Source organism: Herpailurus yagouaroundi, unplaced genomic scaffold (genome assembly GCF_014898765.1).
Source record: "Herpailurus yagouaroundi ecotype Mexico unplaced genomic scaffold, PumYag 67700, whole genome shotgun sequence".
Taxonomy (NCBI): Eukaryota; Metazoa; Chordata; class Mammalia; order Carnivora; family Felidae; genus Herpailurus; species Herpailurus yagouaroundi.
Genome location: NW_024420499.1, coordinates 2,482,239 through 2,508,460, shown reverse-complemented (window position 1 = coordinate 2,508,460; position 26,222 = coordinate 2,482,239). Strand labels below are relative to the sequence as shown.

Genomic DNA, 26,222 nt, shown 5'->3' with positions numbered 1-26,222 from the left:
CTGCAACTTGAGTGCATTCATTAGATAGGGATGAGGAACAGGGAAGGAGAGGAGAAGTTGCAGATAAGAGAAAGAGGGGATTTCATGGGCGGATCAAAGTGCATGAGATTAGGGTGAAGTCCAGAGCAAAGGTGGAGATGATGGGGTTGATCTTGATCTGGAAGAAGCATGCTTTATCCACAGAGCCTGGAGGGGGAAAAAGATGAGTGCAGGCTGTGTGAGAAGATTGCTATCTGTGAGATACTTTCTGAAGAGAACAAGAAACTGGCCAAGGGCAAATACCACTGAAATTGGAGCCTCTGAATATGTAGTGGCACCAATTTACTCACCTTTCTCCAGAAACCACAATAAGTCAGGTACAGGAGTGGAGAATGTTATTGGCTGGATTGAAAAAAAAAAAAAAACAAGTTAGTGAGCACCTACTTTTTAATCAGGCACTCTATTCTAGGCTCTAAGGATATAATAATGAGCAAAAGTAGAGTCATTTACAATATCAAAGTGGTGCATAAAAGCCTTTTCCCTTTCGTTCCCTGGGAAATCATGCAAAATAGAGTGAAGCCCGGAAGGCTACTCGGGCCCCTTTTCCATAGCTGGAATCTTCTGCAAATAACTGAGACCAGATAATCCAAATCATTCAAGGGTGGGTAATAAAGAAGGAACTGACACAGGATTGATGAAAGCATACTATCTTTGAAAAAGTGGAAAAGCGTAACAAAAACAAAGCACCATAAGAAAAATTACACCAAGTAGATGAAAATTGTATGCAAACGTTCCTCCATAAAATTAAAAAAACAGTGAGATAACCAACCCTTTGACAAATACAAAGTAGACATGAAGAAACTCTGGAAGAGATGGTGATACAACAGAGGAAGGTTGAACTAGCAGAACTCAGTGGAATGATCAGATTCTGGATATAGTTCGAAGGTGGCGCCGATGAGATTTGCTGATGGATTGGACGTGGGAGATGAATGGCATGGGCCCGTTCCAATGTCATGGCAGGGGCTCTGCTGTGATCATTGTCTTTATGTGCCAACTTCACTACGCCATGGTGCCCAGTTGTGCGCTCAAATACTATGAAGATATTTTTAGATGTGATTAACATTTAAATCAGTAGACTTCGTATAAAGCAGATCACCCTTCATAACAGGGTGGACTCCATTAGTTGAATGCTTTAATAGCAAACACTAGGTTTCACAGAGTGAAAGCAGTTCTGCCTCAATATTTGGGGCTTGACAGTTTCTCTCTGTCTCCCTCTCTACGTACACACATACATCTACATACACATTTTTACATACATATACATACATACACACACATATGTATGTACATACATACATGTACCGGTGTTGTTTCTCAGGAGAACCCTAATATACCTCTTTCCACTCTGATTTCCTTCCATTACATTCTCTCTCATCTTTGAGATCTAACAAAGGGGAAGTTCATTGGAGATATACTTAGTTTGTGTTTAGGGACATATATTTATGTGGTTTGCCGTCAGTCCTGTGTACAGATAGATTGTTGCAAAACCATCCTGGTAAAAGAATGGTTTCTAGAAATACCCCTATTGCTCACTCTGCTGACTTCTCCAGCATGGTAATACAAAGGTGCAAAGCCAGAGTCTTATCACTATATGAATGTGTCTTATGGTACTTGACACGGAAAGTATGTGGCTTGAAGTAAGGTTTGAAATGTATGGGTCCAGAAGCGGATCTGTGGAAAATGCCTTTCATTACCTGACTTGCAAAGTGGATGCACAGTATCCAATTCTCACTAATGCATAAAGACAGAGGCAGTTTTCTTCTGTTAGGAATATACTTGGGGTGCCTGGGTGGCTCAGTCAGTTAAGTGTCTGACTTTGGCTTAGGTCATGATCTCATGGTTTATGAGTTCAAGGCCCACATCAGGCTCTGTGCTGACAGCTCAGAGCCTGGAGCCTGCTTCGGATTCTGTGTCTCCCTCTCTCTCTGTCCCTCCCCACTCACGTTCTCTCTGTCTCTCAAAAATAAACATTAAAAAATTACGAAATATTAATGTGTTGCTCTTAACTCACACCTGTTAGAATGACTAAAATCCACAACACAAGAAACAACAGGTGTTGGCAAGGATGTGGAGTAAGGGGAAACCCTCTTGTACCATTGGTGAGCATGCAAACTGGTGCAGCCACTCTGGAAAAGAGTATGGAGTTTCCTCAAATAGTTAAAAATAGAACTACCCTATGATCCAGGAATTGTACTACTAGGTATTTACCCAAGGAATACAAAAATACTAACTCAGAGGGATACAAGCACCCTGATGTTTATGGCAGCATTGTCTACAATAGCCAAATTATGGAAATAGCCTTAGTGTCCATTAACTGATATAATATATATATATATATACACACATATATATATTGAATGGATAAAGAAGAAATAGTGTAAAACAGTACAGTGTAATATATATATATATATTATATATATATATATATATAATGGAATATTACTCAACTGTAAAAAAGAATGAAATCTTGCCATTTGCAACGACATGGATGGAGCTGGAGACTATTAGGCTAATCAAAGTAAGTCAGTCAGAGGAAGACAAATACCGTATGATTTCATTCATATGTGGACTTTAAAACCAAAACAAATGGTCATAAGGGAAAAAAAGAGAGAGGGAAACCAAGAAACAGCCTCTTAACTATAGAGAACAAGCCGATAGTTCCCAGAGGGGAGGTGGGTGGGGGGATGGGTGAAATAGGTGATGGGGATCAAGGAGGGCACTTGTGATAAGCGCCGGGTATCGTACGGAAGTGTTGGATCACTAAGTCCTACACCTGAGACCAATATTACACTGTAGGTGAAGTAACTGGAATTTAAATACAAACTTAAAAAATATTAATAATGTGTTGTCTTTCTTATTCATTATCATGCTTGTGACGTTTGTCAGCTTTTAAAGATTATAATTAGTTGTGATTTCTCATTGTAATTAAATACTTTAATATCTAGTGTATGCATAATTATTTAAGATCCTTTTTTATTAACAGGACCCTCCAAATTCTTTTAAGTTTCAAGAATCACGAGATGTGGATCTCCCTCTGGGCGTGAGAGAAAGAAAAGAGTTTTATTTTATGTTTTGGATCTTTTCACTTTGGTCGTCGGGAAGAATACATATTTTATGTATTTGTCCTACAACTGGTCTCTACCACCTAGCAGGTTACAAAAAAGTTATTTCCCTTTCCCTTTTCCTAGCTCCACTTATTAGTCCCGTGGGTATCATGGCGGTTCAGCAACTGTCATCCTTCTCTTGGCCATCTACTGTGACATGACATATGCCTTGATTATTTCCCTTCTACCCTCCCTTTTTTGTGCCACTCACGCCCCTACAACTGGATAAATGCAAATTATTAAAAGAAGTGTAAAACGATCCTCCTTTCCTTCTGTTTCGACCTCAGTTTTTCCTGGGAAATTTATTCTTGCGGATATGTCTTCTTTGGAAAATGACAGGCCTCGTAGGAGAATGGAGTAGGTCTAGTCAAGACGGAATAAAATGTCAAGCATGGGCACGGCCAGTCGGGGGGGGGGGGGGCGTAAAATTGAAGCCTGATGAATAAATCTTAGGTCGGTAGAATATTTTCAGTATATTCAGATTTTAAAACGTCTTTTATCTGTGCCGCATGGCCAATTCTGGATCCATGTGAAAGAATTTATGACCTCAGAGGTAGTATTTAGTCTCATGGAATCAAGGAATGTAAGAGCCAGAAGGGACATTAGAGATCATAATCCTGTGACCTCATATTACAGGACGGTCACTGGGGCTAAATGAGATGGCCAAGATCATAAATACAGCTGTGGTTGTTTCAAAGACTATAAACCATGTAAACCAATTACAAAAGTAACCAACAACATGTCTTGTTTGATCAGAGCAGTAAATCCACCCACTTAAGAGTCGTATCTGGGGAAAAGAGACAGCCATTTCCCCATCAGTAGTAAGGGTGAATGAAGAAAATAAAATGGCTGCCTATTGAAGTAAGGGTGTGTGTGATAGCTGATGTCCAACCCGGACTTACTCATTTCACTATGTGCAGATGGGAGTCTATTATGTAGCAGGGGGACTGAAGACGGGAAGGGAAGTAAGATAAATGCCAGGAAATTCTCAGCCAGTGTTTGTCCAAATATGTAGTGTCGGAACAAGCTACATCAAAATCTCCCAGGAAGCTTGTTACAATGCACATTCTTGGGTCTAACCCTAGAACTAAAGGATAAACTTCTCTGGGGACAAGACCAGGGGGTGTGCACTGAATAAATGCTTGAGGTGATTCCAGTACACGTGATTTGAAGATGACTTCAAGAAACACTGTTCTGGGGGCACCTGGGTGGCTCAGTTGGTTGAGCATCTGACTCCTAATTTCAGCTCAGGTCATGATCCCAAGGTCATGGGATCAAGCCCTACATTGGGCTCTGTGCTGAGTGTGGAGCCTGCTTAAGATTCTCTCTCTCTCTCTCTCTCTCTCTCTCTCTCTCTCTTTCCCTCCCTCCCCACCCCGCTCCCACCACATGCACTCTCTCTCCTTCTCTCTCTAAAATAACTAAATAAAAAGACACTTCAAAAAAAGAAGCACCGTTCAAGGTTAACATCAGAGAAAATAATGACGCCACAGCAGTAGAGTCCTGTAAGCATTAAGAAAAGAAGATACTCAGAACAAAGCATGATGATGATAATGCAGCTGGAATAAGAGTCCAAGATATCTGGGTTTTAGTTTTGAATCCATCAACCGTAAAACTTTAGGTTTGTTGTTTTACCTCCTGCAATGGGTAGCTTTCAAAAGATTTTAAGTAGGGGAATGACATGACATGAAGTATATTTGTTGCTGAATCAATATAAATACAAATACAGGTATAAATATAAATATTTGTTGCTGAATCAATATAATAGCAGCAGCACTAGTGGGGTCGACATGGCAAATAAGTCAATATGCTACTGACATAGTCTAGGTGAAAGATAGTGGTAGATTAAAATGTTCAGATGGAGTCAGATTAGGAGAACTGGGGCGATGGGAGACTGCGGCCAGAGAGTGAGGTGCTGGTGCGTGTGATTTCCACGGTGGATCAGTTCTACGTGGTGACCAAGTCTGGGTTAGCGGTGAGCACGGCGGACTGAAGTGGAGTGGTCATGGAGGTCAGCGGAGTTGGAAAGGACAGTGAGCTGCTGATTGGGTCTTTTGGGCCCGGAGAGGACAACTGTGACTCAGGGGCCAAAATCATCAGTGAGCTTGGGAGTGTGGCCAATTCGGTGGATCATGATAAATAAGAAACAGGTGGATGACAGGGACTTTAAAGAAGCTGGACCTTTTTATATGAGTGGAGGAGAAATAATAGCTTAGAACATGCACTGGGGAGACTTTAAAGAAACTACATTCCTCTTTGATATTCAGATTGTGGGAGAATGAACCCTCCTATTTTTGAGAAAGTAGGTTTGGGGTTAAGGCGGGAGTTGTGAGATCAAAGAAGCTTTGTTGTTGTTTTTTTTTTAAGTTTATTTATTTATTTTGAGGGAGAGTCAGTGAGCAAGCAGGGGAGGGTCAGAGAGCGAGGGAGAGAGAGGATCCCAAGTAGGCTCTGTAATGTCAGCGCAGAGCCCGACACGGAGCTTGAACTCACAAATGGTGAGATCATGACCTCTGAGATCATAACCTGAGCTGAAACCAAGAGTCAGATGCTTAACCAACTGAGCTACACCTGCGCCCCTAACAAACAAGAAGCTTTGTAAGTAGCAAAGCACAAATGTACTATCGTCTTGTTTGGTTATATATCTTGGTTCCAGGAGTAGCACTTTATACTTTTCATCATTAAAAAGTTCATGTCTAGGCATACTGAAATATTTACGGATGAAATGCTATGATGTCTGGGATGCGCTTCAAAATAATACAGGGGTGATGGGCAGGGGTGATAAACGAAGTGAAATTTACCATGCAGTGACAATGCCGAAGCCCAGTAATGCACACAGAGAGGTGCCTTGTACTATTCTGTTTTGTGTAGGTCTGAGTTTTTCTTTAATAAAAAGTTACAGAAACTTCATCTTTATAGATTCAGCCCATTATTTTTGACTGGCATATGTTTAATATTCTCATTTTATGAAGCCCTCGCCCCCCTCTCCACAAGCCGCACAAGGATAGATACATACCTCCATTTTACTGACCTCTCTGATCCCGTTAAGGGACTTCTCCAAAGGTAAACATCTGTTTAGCCGCAGATTTAGGACTAGCATTCCCATGGTATTTTGACTTCTGGACCAGTACATTCGATCACCTAATTGAGCGAGTTTGTAAGTTTCCATTAAGAGGTGTTAAAATTCAGAGTAGCTCTCTAGGGCTTTGATCTTGGAAACAGTGGTCTTCATTTGATTGCAGTTCCAGCAAAGTGGCATTGCCTTTGCACATGCTATTCCTTCTGCATGGAATGTTCATCCCCATGCCCTAGTTCACCCCGGTTAATACCTGTACATCCTTCAAAACTCAACGTCGTCTTCCCCAGCCCCCACACACATGCTCTGTGCCGTCTCAACAATCATTCCGTCCTTGGCATTAGTTCTGAATCTTGGTCAAACTTTTTTTCATTTCATACGCCACAATGAGTTGTGAATGTGTGTATGTGTAGTTTTCTGTAGTAAATTAGAACCATGGACTATTTTTATTTTAACTTTGGGGCCTTTAGATAATGGCAACATCTAATATGTAGTTACTCAGCAACTCATACATGCCTGAAACCATTAGTAGAGGCGATCAGCAAATGAAAATACATGGGGGCCTAAATAAATACCCTGGGTTTGGCCAGTTTGGACGTCTGAGGAAAGAGTACTTGTGACGTGTTGTTTTCTTTTTGGTAACCAAGTCCTATCACTCGGGGGGTCTTCACTCAAGTATCAGGGTGATTGCCACCCCGTGTAAAACGTATTCGGAAACTAAATCGCTTACACTTCTTTCCTCCAATAAAAACCTTCCTGCAAGATAAGATGGTGGTAGAGGTGGGAAGCAGAAGATGTTTTTTTTTTATTCTGCAAATGTGTAACTCATATAGACTGTGAATAGCTTATCACAGTAGGGGATGCCCACAGGAGGGGAGGTGAAGGACCACACGGATAATCGGATCAGTTATAATACTGGAGAATATCCACAGATGCTCCCACAAGGCAATCTTCGTCACTTTTGAGGGAACACTTGTTTTTTCTCCCCACGTATGACGGCTCACTAAGAACTGGGCACAACGTACTTCTGAAAGAAATGCCTCGCAAACCTTTGTACGAAGGTGCAGTTGACTGAATACCATCTTCTTCGTCCCAAAAAAGAGGAGTGGGCTTTCACGCACAGTTTTCAATGCACTTGTCATAAATATGGAGGGAATATGGGGTGCCTGGGTGGCTCAGTCGGTTGGGAGTCCGACTTGGGCTCAGGTCATGATCTCGCACTCCGTGAGTTCAAGCCCCGCGTCGTCGGGCTCTGTGCTGACAGCTCGGACCCTGGAGCCTGCTTCGGATTCTGTGTCTCCCTCTCTCTCTGCCCCTCCCTCACTCATGCTCTCTCTCTCTCTCTCTGTCAAAAATAAGTAAACATTAAAAAAAATTTTTTTTAAATATGGAAGGAATATGTCTCCCAACTTAATTTTAAAAAATCAAATTTTGAGTTTAATGAATTCTATACCCTCCTCCCATCCACGTTGCAACACCCATCAAGCCAATTTCGCTGTAAAAAGTGTCAACTCAAAGCCCGTGTCCCCTCCCCAGCCAGGGTGGGACACAGTGGTAAACAGGAGGTGCAGGGAGGGCAGTGTAAAGGCAGCTTGAACATTTTCAGTCCAAAAAAGCCGGCTTGTTCGCGGTTTTGATTTGCTTTTAATAACAAGCTCCCTCAACCAAAACTGATGAATTGGCATAAGAACAAGGGTACAAAAGAAACATCAAGGGGCCTTCCAAATTGTTAACTAAAGGATGAATTCTCTGCTTTGGGTGGCCATCATTTTAGCCCTCAGAAACAGGGAGATAAAAAGATGCAAAGCTTTTAATATATGCTGCCTGAATATATAAAGGAAGCGATTAGAGCCTGTGGCCCGTAGTGTTGTCTTAATACTTTATAATCACATTCCGTACTTTAAGCAAATGCAAATTCTGTCCAATGCTGCCCTTGAAAGGCAATTTCAGTGCATAGTAAATTGAAACTAATCACTGATACAGGGTAAATACAGCCTCTGTTGGGTAAACACCAAAGCATTTTCCACACAGTACTGCGTTTTAAAATAGCTAACTTTATTGTCAGTGAAAAGATAGGCACAAAGTGGATTCAAACCTGCTTAACTTTATTGGAACTAGCTCAGTCGATTACAGAATGGGGTCGCAATCAACAAGGGGCCACATACATTTTACACCGAAGGCGATTCTTCTCTAGCCATCTGCCAACCCCAGCTATCCATTTTATTAACACATGCCATTAATCACAAGGGAGGCCAGAAAGGAGGTTTGATGATTCCATGTAACCCACCGCTGCTACTGGAAAAAAATAAACAAGCTCTGACACTTGTCCTACTGATGATGAATGACACTCGGGAGATATATTTCCAAGGATCGTGGCGGGCTGAAATTGATGGCAATTAGCCCATCCTGATGCCTTCCTTTGAAAACATGTTCCGTAAGAATGCACACATTTTAAGTAACACATTCCATATGTGAAGGAGCAACTGAGATAACAGGAGATTGTACGGCTAACAGACATGAGAATATAATTTATAAAAGTTAGTCCATATGTATGTACTTTAAGCTGCCGCGTTATGAGTGTTTAGGCTCTGCATAAAAAGTAGTTTGCACAATCAGTTTGCTCATTTTCCAATCGTGCCCACCCAACCGCGTAACAAGCGAACACTTAGTATGTTTTCTGTGGCAGATGATGGCTCTCCCTGTCACCCTGAAGCTCGAAAGCAACATCGAAAATAAATCCTTCATGAAAACAACAATCGAGCTACATGATTTTAAGAGAATGTGCAAGCTACTTTTCGTTAATGAAAAATGGTTAATGGGAGTTTTCCATCAAGTACAATTCATTCTAATGAAGTTTTTCTGTGCATGGGGCATCAGGGTACAACTGACTTAAACAGGTCCCCAGAGATCACCAGGCAGTACGCGTTAAGACAAGGTCACCCTTCTGTCCTGAGGTGCCAGTGAAATGCATAGATAAGTGGGAGTCCAGAAAGATCCCCCAAGTGTTATACCCTGACAATTGTGAAAAAGGTGATTGACTTGACATTTCTCCCATAAACCTGAATCTTTAGAAGGACACCTATTAGAAATTTTCTGAAAAGGCTGAATCTACCTTCTTTGTAAACACAGCATATGCCATGGACTCTTTCCATCTCTTAGATGTACGATATTACTTGAGCAAATCACCTGGGATTAAAAAAAAAAACTGAGCCAAAAGGGACTGCCTCTGGTGTGAGGGGGCAGAGATGCTGTGGAAAGTTCAAAGTAGTACTCAGCCAAGAACTTCCTCCTTCCCCCAAAGTACATGAGGCTAAAGAGACGGCTGCCACACAGCGTGGAACGTATGACATTTGTCACCTTCCAGAATGTGATTAAAATCATGGCTCCCAGAGCTAGCAAAAAATCTGGCAATGTGTAATAACCTTAAAAGGAGCAAATGAAAGGTTTCATCTTATTTGTATTTACTTATTTGGCTAGAAAGCAACAGTCCTCAAGTTTGCTTTCTATTTGAGGACTTTTCCCCTTATGACTGAAGGGGCGGCATGAACGAGTATTAGCACAATGGCACTTATCATTTCTATTTGGGATTCATTTGATGACTGAAGACTAACGCGTAGGACGATCACTTCTTTATTGAAATGTCTAGACTGGCTGAAAATCACGTCACTCTCCCTCATCTCTCCCCCGGCCCCACAAAAAGAACTCCTTTGGCAGGTAATTAGGAATGACACAAAAATACCGTTAAATATGCCATTCCCGTGGTCACGGAGGGACCCTGTAAGATGACCTGAGACAGCCAATCCCATAGCAAGACAAGAAGTGAGGGGGATTGCTCAGGGGGGAGTTACATGTGAGTCAATGTTGAAATGAGGACCAGTACAGAGAAAACCTTGCAAAAAGGCACTGCAGGGGAAGCAAGGTGGGAGTCTAGAACCCTGGACAAAGCCACGAGGCCAGGGACATTTTACAAATTACGAATGCCCTGGTCCATGAAGATGCCTTTTCTTAAGATGAGGCTTTTGGTATATAAGGGTTTCCCAGAATAAGCATGGTAATTGGCAAAATGGAAAGCTGTGTTGTGTGATCTTGAAAAACTAACCTCTCCAGGTCTCAAATTCCTCACCACTAAAACGAGGGGGTAGGGCTCTATTGCTGAAGTTCCTTCCAGCCACTATGCTTCACAACGTAATATATCAGGCCTACTCTTCTATTAATCCGGTTTCTAACTAACACATCCCCAAACTTCTACCCCCCCCACCCTTACCTAACACCCCCCACTTCCCTCACCCTCCCATACCCCTGAAAATTGATCTTAATGACATTGTCTGTGGATCTGTCACCTTAATTAAGGGCAGAGAGGTGACACAGAGCAGGGACCTGTGGCAAGAAGCAGCCCTTTTGTGTCCCTGGAGGCGGCCCTATGGCAAAGCTCCGGAGCCATGGCCTCCTTGGTCCCTGTCCACATACACATTTTCTGCTGCTCTCCAAAGGTATTCCCAGATGGAGTCACTGGCAGTGAGAAGGGACAGCTAAGGATACATCTGCAGCCCACCTCTCCCCCGACTGCTATTCCCTTGGAGGTTACAGTCAAGGATGCCTTTTAAGACGTTATGCTAAGAATTGGGGAAAACAAACGGAGTTATTTGAAAGTAGTCACCAGAAATTCAAAGCATTCAGCCCATCAACAAAAATGCTTCCTCGTTTTGCAAATGATTGGAAACCTGAAACTGGTGACACAGCCAGTGAACTTGTGCTGGAGAAACAATGAACACTAACCAGATTGGTCTCAGGAAAGCCAGGCGAGCTGTGCTCATGGCCACACGCAGCACCTCGCGCAACTCTCCATCAAGGCCTCCGAAGGTCTCACTCCCTAAGAAGGAGGAAGTTGTACGGCACACAGCTAATTTACTCTCCTAGCATCTGAAAGCAATATATTAATTATCCAAATGCATAAATTACTCCAGAGTATATATATGAATGTATGAACCTCCGCGAGGGAACCAAAAGAATCCACTTCCAAAGCACCACTGAAATGAAGATAAACACAATCTCCTGGCACAGGGTAGCTGGGAAATTGGGAGGGAAAATTAGCTCCAGCACCCTTCCACACCCCAATATCCCCTGCCTTTTCTTCATCCTCTCTGGATGCTGCCTAGATGGTTAAGTATACAAAACAGCATAGGTGCAAATTCTCTCCGGCTTCCCACTTCTGAAATCTACATGTTACGCACTGTCTCCCAAACATACTGTGCTCTTCAATGAAAATGATCTGGAATATGGAAATGCGAAATAAAATCACGCACATTGCAAACATTCATGTATACCCAGCGATTAGCAGTCCAAGTGTTTGTGTAAACCCAAACAATAAACTTTAGAGCACATTCTGATTCATCTGTCTTTAGAGGTACTCTCTGAGTGTGTACCAGAATAGACTGGAGTTTGTATGGTATTACTTAAGTACTATATTGTTTCAATAAAAAGTCCCTTTAAAAAACATCCCCCCCACCCCTTGTCCTCACCCTCAAAATAAGAACAATCAAAAAGGAAAAATGGTTAAAAGCACTCTTGCTGATAAACTGCAGCTCTTGAATAGGCCGTTTAGATGAGATATTCCACCATCTCTGCGTCAGGCTCTTGTCCCAGGATCTGAACGGGAGCTTTTCTTTCCAGAGTATTGGAGTGGAAAACGGGGCCATCTGAATGGAAACAGGGGGTTAGAAACCACTTAGGGATCGAGTAAAGACTCAGATTGCTAGAAACAGCCAGCGTTCGAGCCACTAAGCCGGTGGCCAAGTGAGACTTGCCTGACTCCACCTCCCCTTGTTCACCTGAGCATTTACCGCAACCGGAAGACCCACCTTGACGCACTTCTGCTCCCATCCTCGTGTCCCAAAAAGTCATTTACGGGCTCTGCACCCATCGCTTGGGATCAATCCCCTTTCAAACCCGAACAACTCTGGCCCAACGACCGGCTGTGTCTACACCACAGGGTGCCAACAAGCAATCCGTAAGAGTGGGCAGAACCCAAGGCTACCTGGGGTATGGAAGATCATTACCTGTCTTATCTGGATTGCAGGTCAGACTTGGTATAGACAAACGACGTGGTCCAGAGCCGGCAGCTGGACTTGCAGAAGCGTCAGCCTGAGCCACAGCTGGAGTTGGAGCTGGAGCCGGAGCAGCAGCCGCAGTCGGAGCTGGAGTTGGTGCCTGAGTCTGAGCCGCAGCAGAAGCCGGAGACGCCGCTGGAGCCGGAACCGCAGTCGGAGCCGGAGCTGGAACCGGAGCCGGAGCAGCTGGAGCCACCTGAACAGCAGCAGGAGGCGCCACAGCGGCGGCGGCGGCGGCGGCGGAGGCGGCGGCCGGAACCTGAGCGGCAGCAGCTGGAGAAACGGCAGCTGCGAGAGCAGCAGCGGCAGCGGCAGCGGCAGCGGCAGCGGTTGCTGGAGACGGGGCGGCGGCGGCGGCAGCCGGAGGAGCGGCAGCAGCAGCGATAGCAAGCGGAGCAGCGGCTACCATGGTGGTGGTGTTGGCGGCAGCGTTGGCAGTGATGGCGGCGGCAGTGGCGGCGGCAGCGGCGGCTGGCGCGGGGACAGAGACGGGAGCAGCAGCTGCGGTTTTGCTGGGTTCCGGGCCCCGTTCCGTCTGCGTGCTGCAATCGCGGCTGCCCGTCTTGGAGTGAGCGGAGAGCAGGGGAGTGGAGGGCGGCACCGGCGACGGGGTGGAGGGCACGGACTCGGCGCGGTAGTCCCCACCCAGGAGGATACCTACAAAGGGAAGACGGCGAGAGGTCAGAAAAGTACGGGTTCCTCAAATGCAGACATCGGGTTACGTCGTCTTCCTTGCAGGAGGTTCAGGAGAAGCGCGAACAACGGGACGCGAGTCTCCACGTGCGCCTCCGAGGAACCCAGGAAATCGGTTCGGCAGGCCCGTCCCTTCTGGTCCTCGTTCTCCACCCCGGCACGGTGTATTAAGCCTTTAAGTCTCCCGCGGATCTGTTTTGATCTACTTTTCCAGCGGTGATTGATCTCCACTGAGCTTCTACTTGGCTCCACTTACAACCCACGTCTTCCATGACCAGCCAGCCAGAAAGGAGTGGGGGAACGATCGGTGGTCACGGATGAGTGCTACGATAACTGTGTAACCTAACGTTCTCATGAAGACCGGGGGGCCCCCGAAATGCCTACTCTATCCAAAGGACACTGCAAGCATCAGAGGACCAAGGAAGGTATCAGAAGCAACGAAAAGACCTACAATTAAAATACAAAGCTGGCTTTCTTAGCCTCTAAAAATGTGCCTCGTGGTATCCACAGTGCTTCTGGGGTTTTGATTAGAGGGGAGGGAATGGACAGAAATGGAATGAAAAAGTACATTCAGTTCTCATCTCAGAACATTCGGGGAACAAAAACCTGCCACCCAGCTCCATTTAGCTTAACTAGAACTCTGAATCCTTGTATTATGTGGGAGGAGAGAACAGAGAAAAGTCTGGAATCCTGAACTTTTGACTGACATGAAGGTCACACGGGCTTTGGACAAAGACAAAAGGTCTGGCATGGCAAAGGCCAAGTCTGAGAAGTTTTTAGAGGAAACTGAACTTGTCTTCTTTCCCACCCAAACAGAACTCAGAATTCTTTCTTAGCTTTTAAGGCCTTGGCTTCCACCAGTGTTCTGTCAGTGAGACGTCAGAGTGTGGAGGAGTTCCTGAATAGGCAGCTAGCCTCTCAGGAGGACAGACACCCCACCTGATATATCTTCTGCTCCAGAATCTGGACCATCACTCCCTTTCCTTGCCGAATGGGCACATTATCTAAACGCGTCACTTCAATCTTCTTTATCTACTGTCATTACCTAGGCTCCCCTTCCAGCTCTTGTCATCTCGCTTCTCTTCCATGATGGGGGTGCCGGTCAGCGTGGACGAATGTGAGAGCAGGCCTGACCCGGCATTGGAAATGGACATCAGAGACTTTGCTGGTCGCATGGATGACAGCTGCTCTGTCTTACTTGGCTCCTTCCGGGAACGCTGCTGCAGCACTTTGATCATGGCGTCCTTCTCAATAATTTGGGCATGGAGCGTCTTAATCCTAGGAGCCAAAGACAAAGAACATATAAAAAATCTCATTGCCACCTCCATGTTCTGGTCTCACTGCCTGCACGGACTTGACTTTCCATGATCTTTTCAGCTGAGGAGTGGTTTAGTCCTTTCGGCATCGAAAAGCAAGGGGCGGTGTGCTGTGTTTTTAAAAACGCCTTTCTCGGGTCGCCTGGGTGGCTCAGTCGGTTAAGGGGCCGACTTCGGCTCAGGTCATGATCTCGCGGTCCGTGAGTTCGAGCCCCGCGTCGGGCTCTGGGCTGACGGCTCAGAGCCTGGAGCCTGTTTCCGGTTCTGTGTCTCCCTCTCTCTGACCCTTCCCCGTTCATGCTCTGTCTCTCTCTGTCTCAAAAATAAATAAACATTAAAAAAAAATTTTTTTTAAAACGCCTTTCTCCACACCCAGATGAATCTAGGAGAGCATCCAGGAGTCGCTGCTTACACCTCAGGAAGCCACAGCAAGGTACCGGTGGGAAAAAGGCCTGTACATAAGAGAGTAAACGGATGTAGTGGGTGCTATACGGAAGATTCTGAGTCAATGGAACAATGCACTTAGTGAGAAGATGAGGACTTCTTTGAATGGGCCGCAACTTGAGTTGATAAGTAAATGATCCTGAGTTTATAAGAGATATCAGGTGCCCTACCTCCCAGTCTGAATGGATATTCTTTCACTGTGCATTCTGCTGTATCACAGGGTTGAAGTCCAAAGCTAGAAGGAGTACCCAGAGTACAAATACCAACAATATGGTTCTGGCGGAGGGAAGATGGAAAGCCAATGGGGAAAGCAAGGTAAGGGTCATTGCATTTCAAACCCAAGTGAACAGGCTGGCAGGGGTGCAGGGGTCGGGGGAGGCTGCGTTATCAGGTTTCTCATTTGCGAATGAAGATGCCTACCCTTCCCTCCTGACCTATCTGGTCTCTATACTTTCTTCTCAGATCCACTGGGGTCCAGATTGATATTTTACCTGCCCTCCATGTCAAGGCAACGCTTGTTGGCCATCAAGATCTCTTCCTCCTCTTTCTGGATGCGAGCTTCCAGAGCCGTGTCGTAGCTGGTGTTAGGAGAGTGGCTGATGACTGTTGTATCCCTGGGAAGGAAAATGACACTGATGAAGATAAGGCAGCAAAATCAACGAATCTTATCATCTCCCTCCCACGTCAAAGGTATTGCTGGAAAGCAGTAAGCTATAGTCAAACTCATTAGGAATGGCTGGTTTCTGGGTGACTGATCGAAAAGAACCTCCAAGATGGGAAGGTTCGGCTTTCAGAGCTAGCTAGAAGAGGTTTTTGGCATGGATACAGCTGCAAAAGTCAGTGAGAGGATTCTATGAGAGGGACACAAACCTCCTGGCAACGAATCACTTCAAGTTTTTAGATCACGGCCAGGTTATACGAAGATCTTTATATTTTCACTTTATATTATTATTTATATGATAGAGAAGATATTATAGACTTTCACTTTATTCTCATGATAGTTATGAAGGCAAAAAGGCTGGACTGTGATGAAAGTCCGAGAACGTACTAAACAGCCAGTGCTACAGATGTATACCAGCAACTATAGAGACGGCACCCGCAAACGTCAGATTGGGCAAGTGAGCTGAGCGAAAAGCATGGCCTTTGAGTCGGTGCCACTTAATTCCTGCCTAACCTACGTTGGAAACATTCTAGTGCCAAATCAAGGAGTCTCTTCCCCCAGCTACATGACTGTTCTCTTGCCAGAGTCCGAATTGCATGAGGGACCATCATGTCTCCTTTCAAAGTGTCTCAGGCCATGAACTCTAATACTAATTAATAAGGAGTAAAGCGTGTGTGTGCGTGGGCGCGAGACGGAGAGAGAAAGAGAGGAACAAGGAGAGGAGGAAGGGGAGGGGGCGGGGCAAGGCTGATGTCTAAACAGCACAAGTCAAAGATACACGGGGATCCTGTATCGTCCTGATAAGTGAGGTCATGCACCTTTCTTTAGTTCATTTAGAACCAGTGGTAGAAAAAAAGAGGGAAAGGAATGAAAACGACCTGGATCCTCTTTGAGTAACTTGGAGGGAAAGAAAAAGGGATTAGGAAGAATATCGATGTAATTATATTGGTCTTAAAGGAAAAGCCGACAACAGACTGGGAAAATCATGAATTAGCACCGCTTCATCATACTTCCTATGAGGACGGGGATCTGGGGGAGAATTTTCTGCTGGCACCTGGCTATTATGTTCTGTCAGCTTACAGACTGTGACAGTACAGACGGGGGTGAAAGGGCAGGGAATGAAGACACAGACAGCGGGTATTAAAGTTAGGGAATTTTGGTGAGTTCCTCAAAACTCCTGTTGCCCCCAACATGCTTACACTTGATATGCCAGTTAGTTGAATGGTGGAACAAACTGGGCCAAGAGAGAGAAGGCCTTGCAGTGGCTCACCTAAATTGAAAACCTTTTAGCATCTCAGGATTCTACACTTGCTCCTAGTGCGACCAGGAATCGCCCTTGTGTTCCAAGGTGCTCAAGGGGAAATGGCGTTGTGTGATGTTGAGAGCACGGGCTCTGATTAGAGACCGCACGAGGGTCCAATCCTCCTTTTCCAAGTACCCCGCCACGAACAAACTCTATGCTCAGGAAGTCAGTTCACTGCTCGAGACGTCCGTCTCCTCAGACAGAAGTCATAATTACACCTGCATCTCGTGGCATTTGGGGGGGGGGGGGCTCAAATAAAAGCACGCATGTAAAAGATACAGTGCACAGTAAAAACGCCCAACAAACATATCCGTAATTAGAGAGAAAAGTATGGGTAGGGGCGCCCGGGTGGCTCAGTGAGTGAAGCGTATGACTCGGTTTCCGCTCAGGTCATGATCTCACAATTCTGTGTGTTCAAGCCCCATCAGGCTCTGCACTGATGGTGCAGAGCCTGCTTGGGATTCTCTCTCTCTCTCTCTCTCTCTCTCTCTCTCTGCCCCTCCCCTGCTCACGCTGTCTCTGTCTCTCTCAAAATAAATAAACAAACTTAAAATTTGTTTTTAAAAAAGAGAGAAGTGGGGCCCCCCGGGTGGCTCAGTCGGTTAAGCGTCCGACTTCAGCTCAGGTCACGATCTCGCGGTCCGATCCGCGAGTTTGAGCCCCGCGTCGGGCTCTGGGCTGATGGCTCAGAGCCTGGAGCCTGCTTCCGATTCTGTGTCTCCCTCTCTCTCTGCCCCTCCCCCGTTCATGCTCTGTCTCTCTCTGTCCCAAAAATAAATAAACGTTAAAAAAAAAATTAAAAAAAAAAAAAGAGAGAGAAGTATGGGGAGAAGGAGAGTGACATGCAAGAGGGTGTGACTTTAACTAATTCCGGCTCTAGGTGGAATCCTAGGGGCAGTTCCTGCAGTGCAGAGTTCCAACACGATGGCCGAGCCAGAGCCAGGCCGCTCTAAAGGCTGCGTGGTGACTATGGACACCGGGGCCATGAACGTGCGGTTTGTCGCTGGGGGAGCCAGTGCTGGCCCACGGCCACTTTCATTGCATAAAAGACCATTTTGGGGACGCAGAGCCCTGCCAGCTCATTGATATGGACACTGCGAACTCCTCAGGAATGGAGCCTGAAAATGTGGGGCACTTAGTGAATTCCTCCAGAGCTGCCAGGACGGCCTTCAACATCAATCTTCCTTCTAGAAGACTGGGGCCACTGAGCCAGTGGCTCAGGCAAAAGCAAGCAAGCAGCGTTTGAAGAAGCAACTTGACCTAACTTCCAGAACGCTGAGACTATCCTTAGGCATGTCAGGAGAGAGATGCTGGGCGTGAAAACACAATCTGCAAACCCCAGACTGTACATCCCTGATTTCGACATCCTACATCTAAATTCTTTTTTTTTTTTAATGTTTATTTGTATTGTTTTAAAGATTTTTAAAAATGTTTATCTACTTATTTTGAGAGAGACAGAGATAGCATGAGCAGGGGAGGGGCAGAGAGAGAGAGCAGGAGAGAGACAGAGTCCCAAGCAGGCTTCACACTGTCAGCGCAGAGCCCAACGTGGGGCTCAATCTCGCAAACCATGAGATCGTGACCCGAGCTGCAGTCAGACCGACTGAGCCACCCAGGTGCCCCCTACGTCTAAATTCTTAAGTAAACGATTTCTGGCAACTGTCCCTCCAGGCATCTCTCTCCTTCCAACGAGATTATCCCCATCACCTTGCTTACATCGCTTTCCAGAACGTCACTCAGGATTCCCTAATTAAAATAGCTAGACTTTTCAACTTTTCAACTTCGAATCCATCTTTTCCTGTCAGTAGCATCCTTTTGTTTATTTAACATGTGAACTTGACCATGACTGGAGCCCTGTGGTTGAAATTACTGTGATGCTAAAAAGTGGCTAGACATGCATCAGTCCCTGACTGCAGGAAACTTGCAAAGGGAGACAAAAAAATATAAGGGCAAGCAATGAATTGTTACAGAGGGGAGCGTGAACTTTATTCCAACAGGCACTGAAGATTATGAGAGCTGTGGAATGATCCAAGCTGTGTTTTAAAAAGATAACATTGTCTCTGGCTGAAATGTGATGGGGGATTCGGGGAGCAATACGCTGGATTTGGGCAAACCAGTCAGAATGGTTACTGTAATAATCCCAGCAAGAGATACTGACATCATGAACCGATGCAAACAGGCCATAGGAGGCAGAATTGCTACACCTTGGAGACTGTTTACATGTGGGTCTTGGAGAGAGGGAAGAATGAATGAGAACTTTTGGTGTTTCTAATTCAAAAGACTAGAAAAGATGGCATACAGCTCATTTTCTATGATAGGAATATAAGGAGAGATTGTTGGGGAAACATTATCATGGGTTTTGATTTTAGTTACATCAGAGTTAACACATCTTAGGAATAGCCATATGACAATATCCAACAAGTTGTTGACAATTCTAACTTTAACCTAAGGGATGTCAGAATGAGAAACAAACCTGACGACGGAAACGGAGAAAAGCCTATAAGGAAGGAACACGTAGGCACGTATAACGTGTGTGACCAGCTTCTACCTCCTGCTTTCCCTTCCTTTCCTTCTTTCCCAGATTGACATCATCCAATATAAAAACAAAACCCTGCACGTTTGGGGAAGGTTAATGACTGGATTCAGGAAATGCAAACTAGTAAATTACATGGCTGATCGGGTTTGTTATCTTTTTTTTTTTTTTTTGAGAGAGAGAGAGAGAGAGAGAGAGAGAGAGTGTGTATGTGTGTGAGCACGCACGCACACATGGGGGAGGGGCAGAGGGAGAGGGAGAAAGAGAATCTTAAGCAGGCTCCATGCTGTCAGCACAGAGCCTGATGCAGGGCGTCAACTGTCAAATTGCGAGATCATGACCCATCAAAGCCCCATGCGGGACTCAATCTCAGGACTATGAGATCATGACCTGAGCAGAAATCAAGAATCAGACACTTAACCGACTGAGCCACGCAGGCGCCCCAATTATCTTTTCATCCTTTTGCTGCTATTCAGAAATAAACTCACCACTGGTGAGCCACAGTCTGCGTTGCCACATCTATTCTTCTAGGTCGAAGTACTCGGTAATAATTTCCCTTAGGTAAATTAAGCATCTAAAGAATCTCTAGGAACACGATAATATGGAAGTCATAATATGGGCCATATTATTGTGATTACTTACCATACTTTTCAGTGACTAAACAATTAATAATAAGCCTCAAACAGTAACTCTTAAACAGTTAATAATCCCTAATCACCATCTTGAAATCTAATCACCATCCTGAAATCATCAAATCAGCAGAGTAGTGGTGAAGGTGTCAAAATGTCACTTTCAATCCCAGTTCTTCTTCTTAGTACCTGTGTGTGATCTTGGGCAAATTATTTAAACTGTTCCTCATACGTAGAAGAGATAATAGTACTTATCGCAAAGAGTTATTGTGAGCATAAGCAATAACGGTAAAGCACGTAGCAGAGTACCTTATATAGAAAACAAACAGTACATGTGATTTCTTGCCTTGACAGCTGTCCCTTTGACAAGTGGTGCTTTGTAGAATCAAAGTGCTAACAGGGGTATGAACAGATCACCTAATAGGTCTTCTCACCTGAGAAAAGGCAGTTGTCTATTATTATATGACAATCTGTACTTGAGGGGCACCTGGGTGGCTCAGTCAGTTAAGTGTCCAGCTTTGGCTCAGGTCATGATCTCACGGATCGTAGGTTCGAACCCCGTGTCGGGCTCTGTGCTGACAGTTCAGAGCCTGGAGCCTGCTTCAGATTCTGTGTCGCTCTCTCTCTCTCTCTTTCTCTCTCTCTCTCTCTCTCTCTCTCTCTCTCTCTGACTCTCCCCTGCTTGTGCCCTGCCTCTCTCTGTCTCTTAAAATTAAACAAACATTAATTTTTTTTAAATCTGTACTTTATTATTCACAACGGCCAAAGACCAGAAACAATCCAAATATCCATCAACAAGTGAATAGATCAACTGGGGTGGTGCACCCAGACTTTGGAACACGAGTCAGCAATGAAAAGGAACCAACTATCGATACAGGCATCAACTTGTATGACTCTCAAAATACTTATGCCCAGTGAAAGAAATCAAGCAGAAAGAGTATATACTACATGACTCCTTTCGTACAACATTCTGGAAAAGGCAAAATTGTAACGACAGAAAGCAGACCGATTGTTGTCTAGTGTCAGGTGGGGGAGGAAGGGAATCAAGCTGGAGGGGCACAAGGGCACTTTAGAATGCACCCTCTATCTTGACTGTGGGGTGGCTACGTTATTGTATATGCCTGCCAACATTCATCAAACCACATAAAATAGGTGCTTTTTAATAGGTAAATAATACCTTAATTGAAAAAAATTCTACAACCACCATTGATACCACCCAAGCAACATTTCCCAAGTGTGCATTTACCTATAAGATATTACATTGGGAACCTATAAAGTCAGAGATACTAGCAGAATACACAGAAACCAAGCAGGTCATTAAAATGTGGCACCACATTTACGGATTGCAGTTAGAGAGTTAGAAACCGTTGCCTTCTCTGTCACTTCTTTCCTCCTTCCTTCCTTTTTGCTTCTTCCTCTCCTTCCTTACTCAAATACAGGTTGAGCACTTTCCATATGCAACCAATATCCTAGACATTTAAAACTTCTTAAGAAGGAAAAGTAGACTATAACGCCTTTACCACAGAAAGGGGCAAAGAGCAGAACACTGGTCAAATTTGTAGGGTCGAATGAAACCACTGGACAGAAGAGAAAGGGCAAGAGATGTTGGAAAGGAAGGCAGAAGAACCCATAGGTTCTGAAATTAAGTTTCCTGGATGCCACCTTGTAAATTGGAAATCTCATTAAGAAAAGAGGAAAAGGAAACCAATCCCCGTGGCCGAGCATAACAGGCACTATCTTTGGGAAAAAACAGCATAATCCTAGAAATAGAAGCATCTGGAGGAATTATTACAAGGACCCCAGTCCTTGTCTACCTAGTCTACTTGTCTCATTTTGCGGGAATGTGAACACAGTCTCTCAATTTCTTCTGAGGGCTGGATTAATAGGCAGGCAAAGAAGCATACAGTCCCGATACGGGATGTTTGCCCAAGGAACTAACGTAAAGTGTTTCTGGCCAGGTGGAAACTGGCTGCTTTTTATCATATTAGATGATAAGCATGCACTTTTACTGAAAACCGTGATTACGTGGAAACTTTCTACCTGGTGATTTAAACGAATGTGGTTTAAATTAAATCTGCTTTATGGGAGGCAACAGATTCTGGGAAGAAGTCTCTCAGAAAGTGGGTTCCCCCAGTATCAAAACTTTCCAGGAAGGCAGGAAGGAAGGAAGGAAGGAAGGGAGGAAGGGAGGAAGGGAGGAAGGGAGGAAGGAAGGAAGGGGGGTAGTTTCTTTATTACAAGGACCCCAGTGACAACCTCCTAGCTTTCTTGCATTTCCTGACCTGAAGTCTATTCTGAAGTTGACTTTAGCAGTGAACCTCCCAGCATCAAGAACGCTGGCTTTCCCACATTTTCTCACACTGCACACCTTTACGAGCTAGATCTTTCTAAGTTTCTGCCCAAAGGTGACAAAATTCGCCCTTCGTCTCCTTTTCTGTGTTGGGGTTTCCTGAATAACCTTTGAATAAGCACTGGGCACAGGTGTTTTCTTGGGAGGGAGCAGCTAAAATTACACTTAATTCTGCTTCTAATCTGCCTACAAACTCCCCGACCATCTTCTAGCACAGCTGGGGCTTTCGTGTGCCCCGTTACTGCCCTCGCACGTACGGAGCGCCCTGTTTTCCGAAAACAAAGACAGGTATGCTTAAGCCCATGATGACCTCGAAATCCATGCACAGGTGATTTCAAGCCATATAAGATTTATCAGGTCTCCATGTACTTGGAGGAAGGCAGAGTGTGTTAGAGAAACAGTAAGACGTCCTCCTGGAGAATCAGGAATACGTGTGCAAATCACGAGCCCAGCTCTTAAGCACTGACCTCCTCCCGATTTGGCATGAGAAGGACTCGCAAATAAATGTATCTGCCACCCACTCGACACACACATCACAGCCTAAACTCTGGCAAGTGTTTCCAGATTCCGCCAGCTCACCACCTTTAGGAGAACGTTCGAAACAACACTGTGGTTTTTAATAACTTTCTGGGTAGAGCCTCTCTGGGTACCATATGCTCTGGCCTCCTTAGATACCCGACTGGAGACCAAGCCTCTGTCTGTCCCTCCAGCAACCAACGCCATCTCCTGATGCGAATTTAGTTTTTGTCGTTTCTCTCTTTCTTTTCCAACGGGTGATTATGAACAGCAGCGAGATGGACAAACCGGACAAGAGCACTGTTTCCTCCAAAGACCAATATTTAATGTTTTCACGTGCACAGGGGACACGGAAGAGGCAAAAAATTTAAGAAGAAAAAAATCCTTCTGCCGCTTTCTCTCCCTTGCCAAATGGCATGTGACCGGTTACATGTGATGAACTCATGGACACGGAGAACGTGGCTCAGCCACTCCTGAGTGACATTTAGTTTCTGAGTGGCCTTTCTCTGGAGTGGCTTTCACTCCCCTCCTGGGGCTAAACAAAGAAACCTACACATGTGGCCAAAAGGAGGCGTGGCTCTAGCGAAGGAGGCCTGCGAACCTTCAGTTGGTCTCGTGAAGTTAACGTTCATTTTCAAATTCCTGACCCCAATTCCTAAAAAGTCTCTGTTTAACCAGGTGAAAGGAAACACACTTAGGCAGACACTGGGGAGGGGAACAAAGAGCACTATAGGAGACAAGGAAAGCAACACATGGAAAAATCTTTCAACAGGTCACCTTTCTGTTCTGCCCCCCCACCCCTGCCCTTCAAGCAAGGATCCCGGAAGCCAGCCACTTACCTCTGCGCAGCTACAGTTGCGGCGGCGTCTAGAGCGAAATGCCTCATCACATTCTCCTCTAAATACTTCTGCTCCCACTTTGTCATATCGGCTTCCAGGGCCAGAATCCTCTCCTCCTTCTCGCGAAGCAACTCCATCAGCGCAGTGGCGCTGTGTTCTGAAACACTGGCGGGCTGAGGGTTGCCCTGGCGCTGGTTGGGGAGATGCCGAGACCCCTCGGGTTAGTGAGAGAACCATGCTAGCAGCCCCACTTGAAGAGCCCCTATTCTTGGAGAGCGTGACTGCCCGTGCCACTTCAGTTTGGATCCTGATCCAGAAGCAAGGGGAATTCAGATTTCCTCCCAAGGCAACGGCACTTTCTATCTTGGGGCCTGAACAGGAGACTCCTTTGATCGGGAAAGCAGCTTGCCACATCCAATGGTCATGCCGTTCAGAAAGCGGCTCGTGGGTTGAAAAATCACTATCCCTGCCCAGCAAGGCACACACTAGAAATGGCCGTTAAACACCTAGGATTGGGCCCCTACCTTGCCCCCAACTTGTTGTGTGGCCTTAAGTGAGTCACGCAACCTTTCCTGGGTCTTGATTTTCTCCCATCTGAAAATGAGGAGGGGTATGGCCAGATGATTCTAAAGACCGAAGCGTGGGGCACCTGGGTGGCTCAGTCAGCTGAGCGTCCGACTTCTGCTCAGGTCATGATCTCGCGGTTTGTGAGTTCGAGCCCGGCGTCGGGTTCTGTGCCGACGGCTCAGAGCCTGGAGCTGCTTTGGATTCTGTGTCTCCTTCTCTCTCTGCCCCTCCCCCACTTGTGCTCTGTCTCTCTCTCTCTCTCTCTCTCTCTCTCTCTCTCAAAAATAAATAAACGTAAAAAATGAATAAAGACCGGAGCCAATTCTAAAATGTCTGGAGTCTATTTGTACAGCATTTTCACTTCTTATAGGGTCTACTGTTCACATGAAAATAAAAGGTACAAGACAATAGGCATTAAGGATTTTGCCGGGCTACGAAAGCTAAGGAAGCCGACTTCACTGTCGCAATCAGGAGGTGGTCTGGAGGAAGATCAAGTGGGGCAAAAACACCTAAAGATGAGCAAAAGCGTGGCTCTTATCTTCATGTCCGACACCCAATGGAAAACCACCAATCAGGAGCGATCTCGTTTTAAGTTCTCCGTACCTGCTGGATTCTGAGCGATTCCAGTTCCCTCTCTAGCCGCGTCCGGAGACGATGCTCCAACTGCTCACGTTTTTCACACGCTGCCTGGAGCTGTACGAGGGCTTGCTGCATCTTCTCGACCTTGTCTACATACACCTGCTTCTTTTTCAGCTGAAATTCCAGGTAGGGAGAGATGTGAGACGGCACAAAAGAGGACAGCAGAGTCAGTTATGCAGCCCCCAAATCCAGCCTTGTGTTTACATCTCTTTCTGCCCTGCTCCAAGTAAAGAATGAAATGGCAAGAAGGTCCTTCAGGATGAGGAGTACGCTGCCTTGTATTTCTTGTGCAGAAAATGCGATGGGGAAGAGGAATTAGGAGCCCCCCTTGGACAGTTTCTGCTTCTCAAAAGTGAAGTTACCATGCAATGGATTATAAGAGTTTTTAAACCTCTTCATTCACTAGCACTGCCCCACTACACGTTTATGAAAAGAACACAGGTTATTTGCAATTTCTGCCTCACTCATGAGCCTGAGTTGATAACACTGGACTCTGAGAACCCAGGACTATAATTTCTCAACTTTATGCTAAGCCCTTTACAGATATCTAAAGACTCGAAGTAATGAGTCAAATCCAAACCTAAGTGAGTCAAACGTGATTCTTCCTCTCTACAAGCCTATGAACCATAACTAAAAGCAAAGGTAGAAGCAGGTTGGGACAAAGGATTTGAAGTTTTTAATTTATTTTATAATGTTTATTTATTTTTGAGAGAGAGAGAGGGACAGAGTGTGGGCAGGGCAAGAGCAGAGAGAGGGGGGAGACACAGAATCCAAAGCAGGCTCCAGGCTCCGAGCTGTCAGCACAGAGCCCGACGCAGGGCTCGAACCCACAAACCATGAGATCATGACCTGAGCTGAAGTCGGATGCTAAACTGACTGAGCCACCCAGGCACCCCTGAGACTAAGAGAATTTGAGTTCTTTGTCCCCTTGTAGTTTATAGGCCAAATCCTGGCTCCATTGGAATAGAGGAAGGAGAATCTCAGGGCTCTTTTAAGAAGGCATATACCTCAACACTTAAGAAGATTGGGCTAAGTAAGTGCAGCTTCCCAGCTTGTTAGCAAATGAGGAGGTTATGCTTTTCATCATATTCGTGGGGTGCCTCTCTTGCTAACAGAATCAACCCACGAATTCTTTCTAATGAATACATTCTTCCAGGCTAGTCTCACATCTGTCATTATCATTAATCATGGAAGCTGAGGTTAGTTAAGGATACTTTCACTTTACGATCTAAATCGAAATATTATTGATGACCCTGTGAAGAGGGAATTGAAGAATTCAGCTCAACTCGAACTTTTCAACATGTTCCCAAGCCCTTGAGCTAGCTAGCTAGCTAGTTGCAATGTTAGAAGTTACCCTTCCAGAACTGCCCAGACGCATTTAGCCGGGGGGGGGGGGGGGGGGGGGG

At 45.3% G+C, this 26,222-nt stretch overlaps 1 protein-coding gene across 2 annotated transcripts in view; it reads right to left on the bottom strand.

Moving 5' to 3' along the window:
* Positions 1-11,571: 11,571 nt before the first annotated feature.
* AMOT (angiomotin) overlaps positions 11,572-26,222 on the bottom strand; it is a 60,734-nt gene continuing 46,083 nt past the window's right edge. For both annotated transcript variants that reach the window (XM_040468501.1, XM_040468502.1), the window contains exons 9-14: positions 24,781-24,930; positions 23,611-23,801; positions 15,271-15,393; positions 14,065-14,297; positions 12,276-12,983; positions 11,572-11,915 (exon numbers count right to left, since the gene is read on the bottom strand). In XM_040468501.1, coding sequence (XP_040324435.1) covers positions 11,818-11,915; positions 12,276-12,983; positions 14,065-14,297; positions 15,271-15,393; positions 23,611-23,801; positions 24,781-24,930 — 1,503 coding nt within the window. In that variant the 3' untranslated portion in view covers positions 11,572-11,817. The remainder of the gene's footprint in view (positions 11,916-12,275; positions 12,984-14,064; positions 14,298-15,270; positions 15,394-23,610; positions 23,802-24,780; positions 24,931-26,222) is intronic.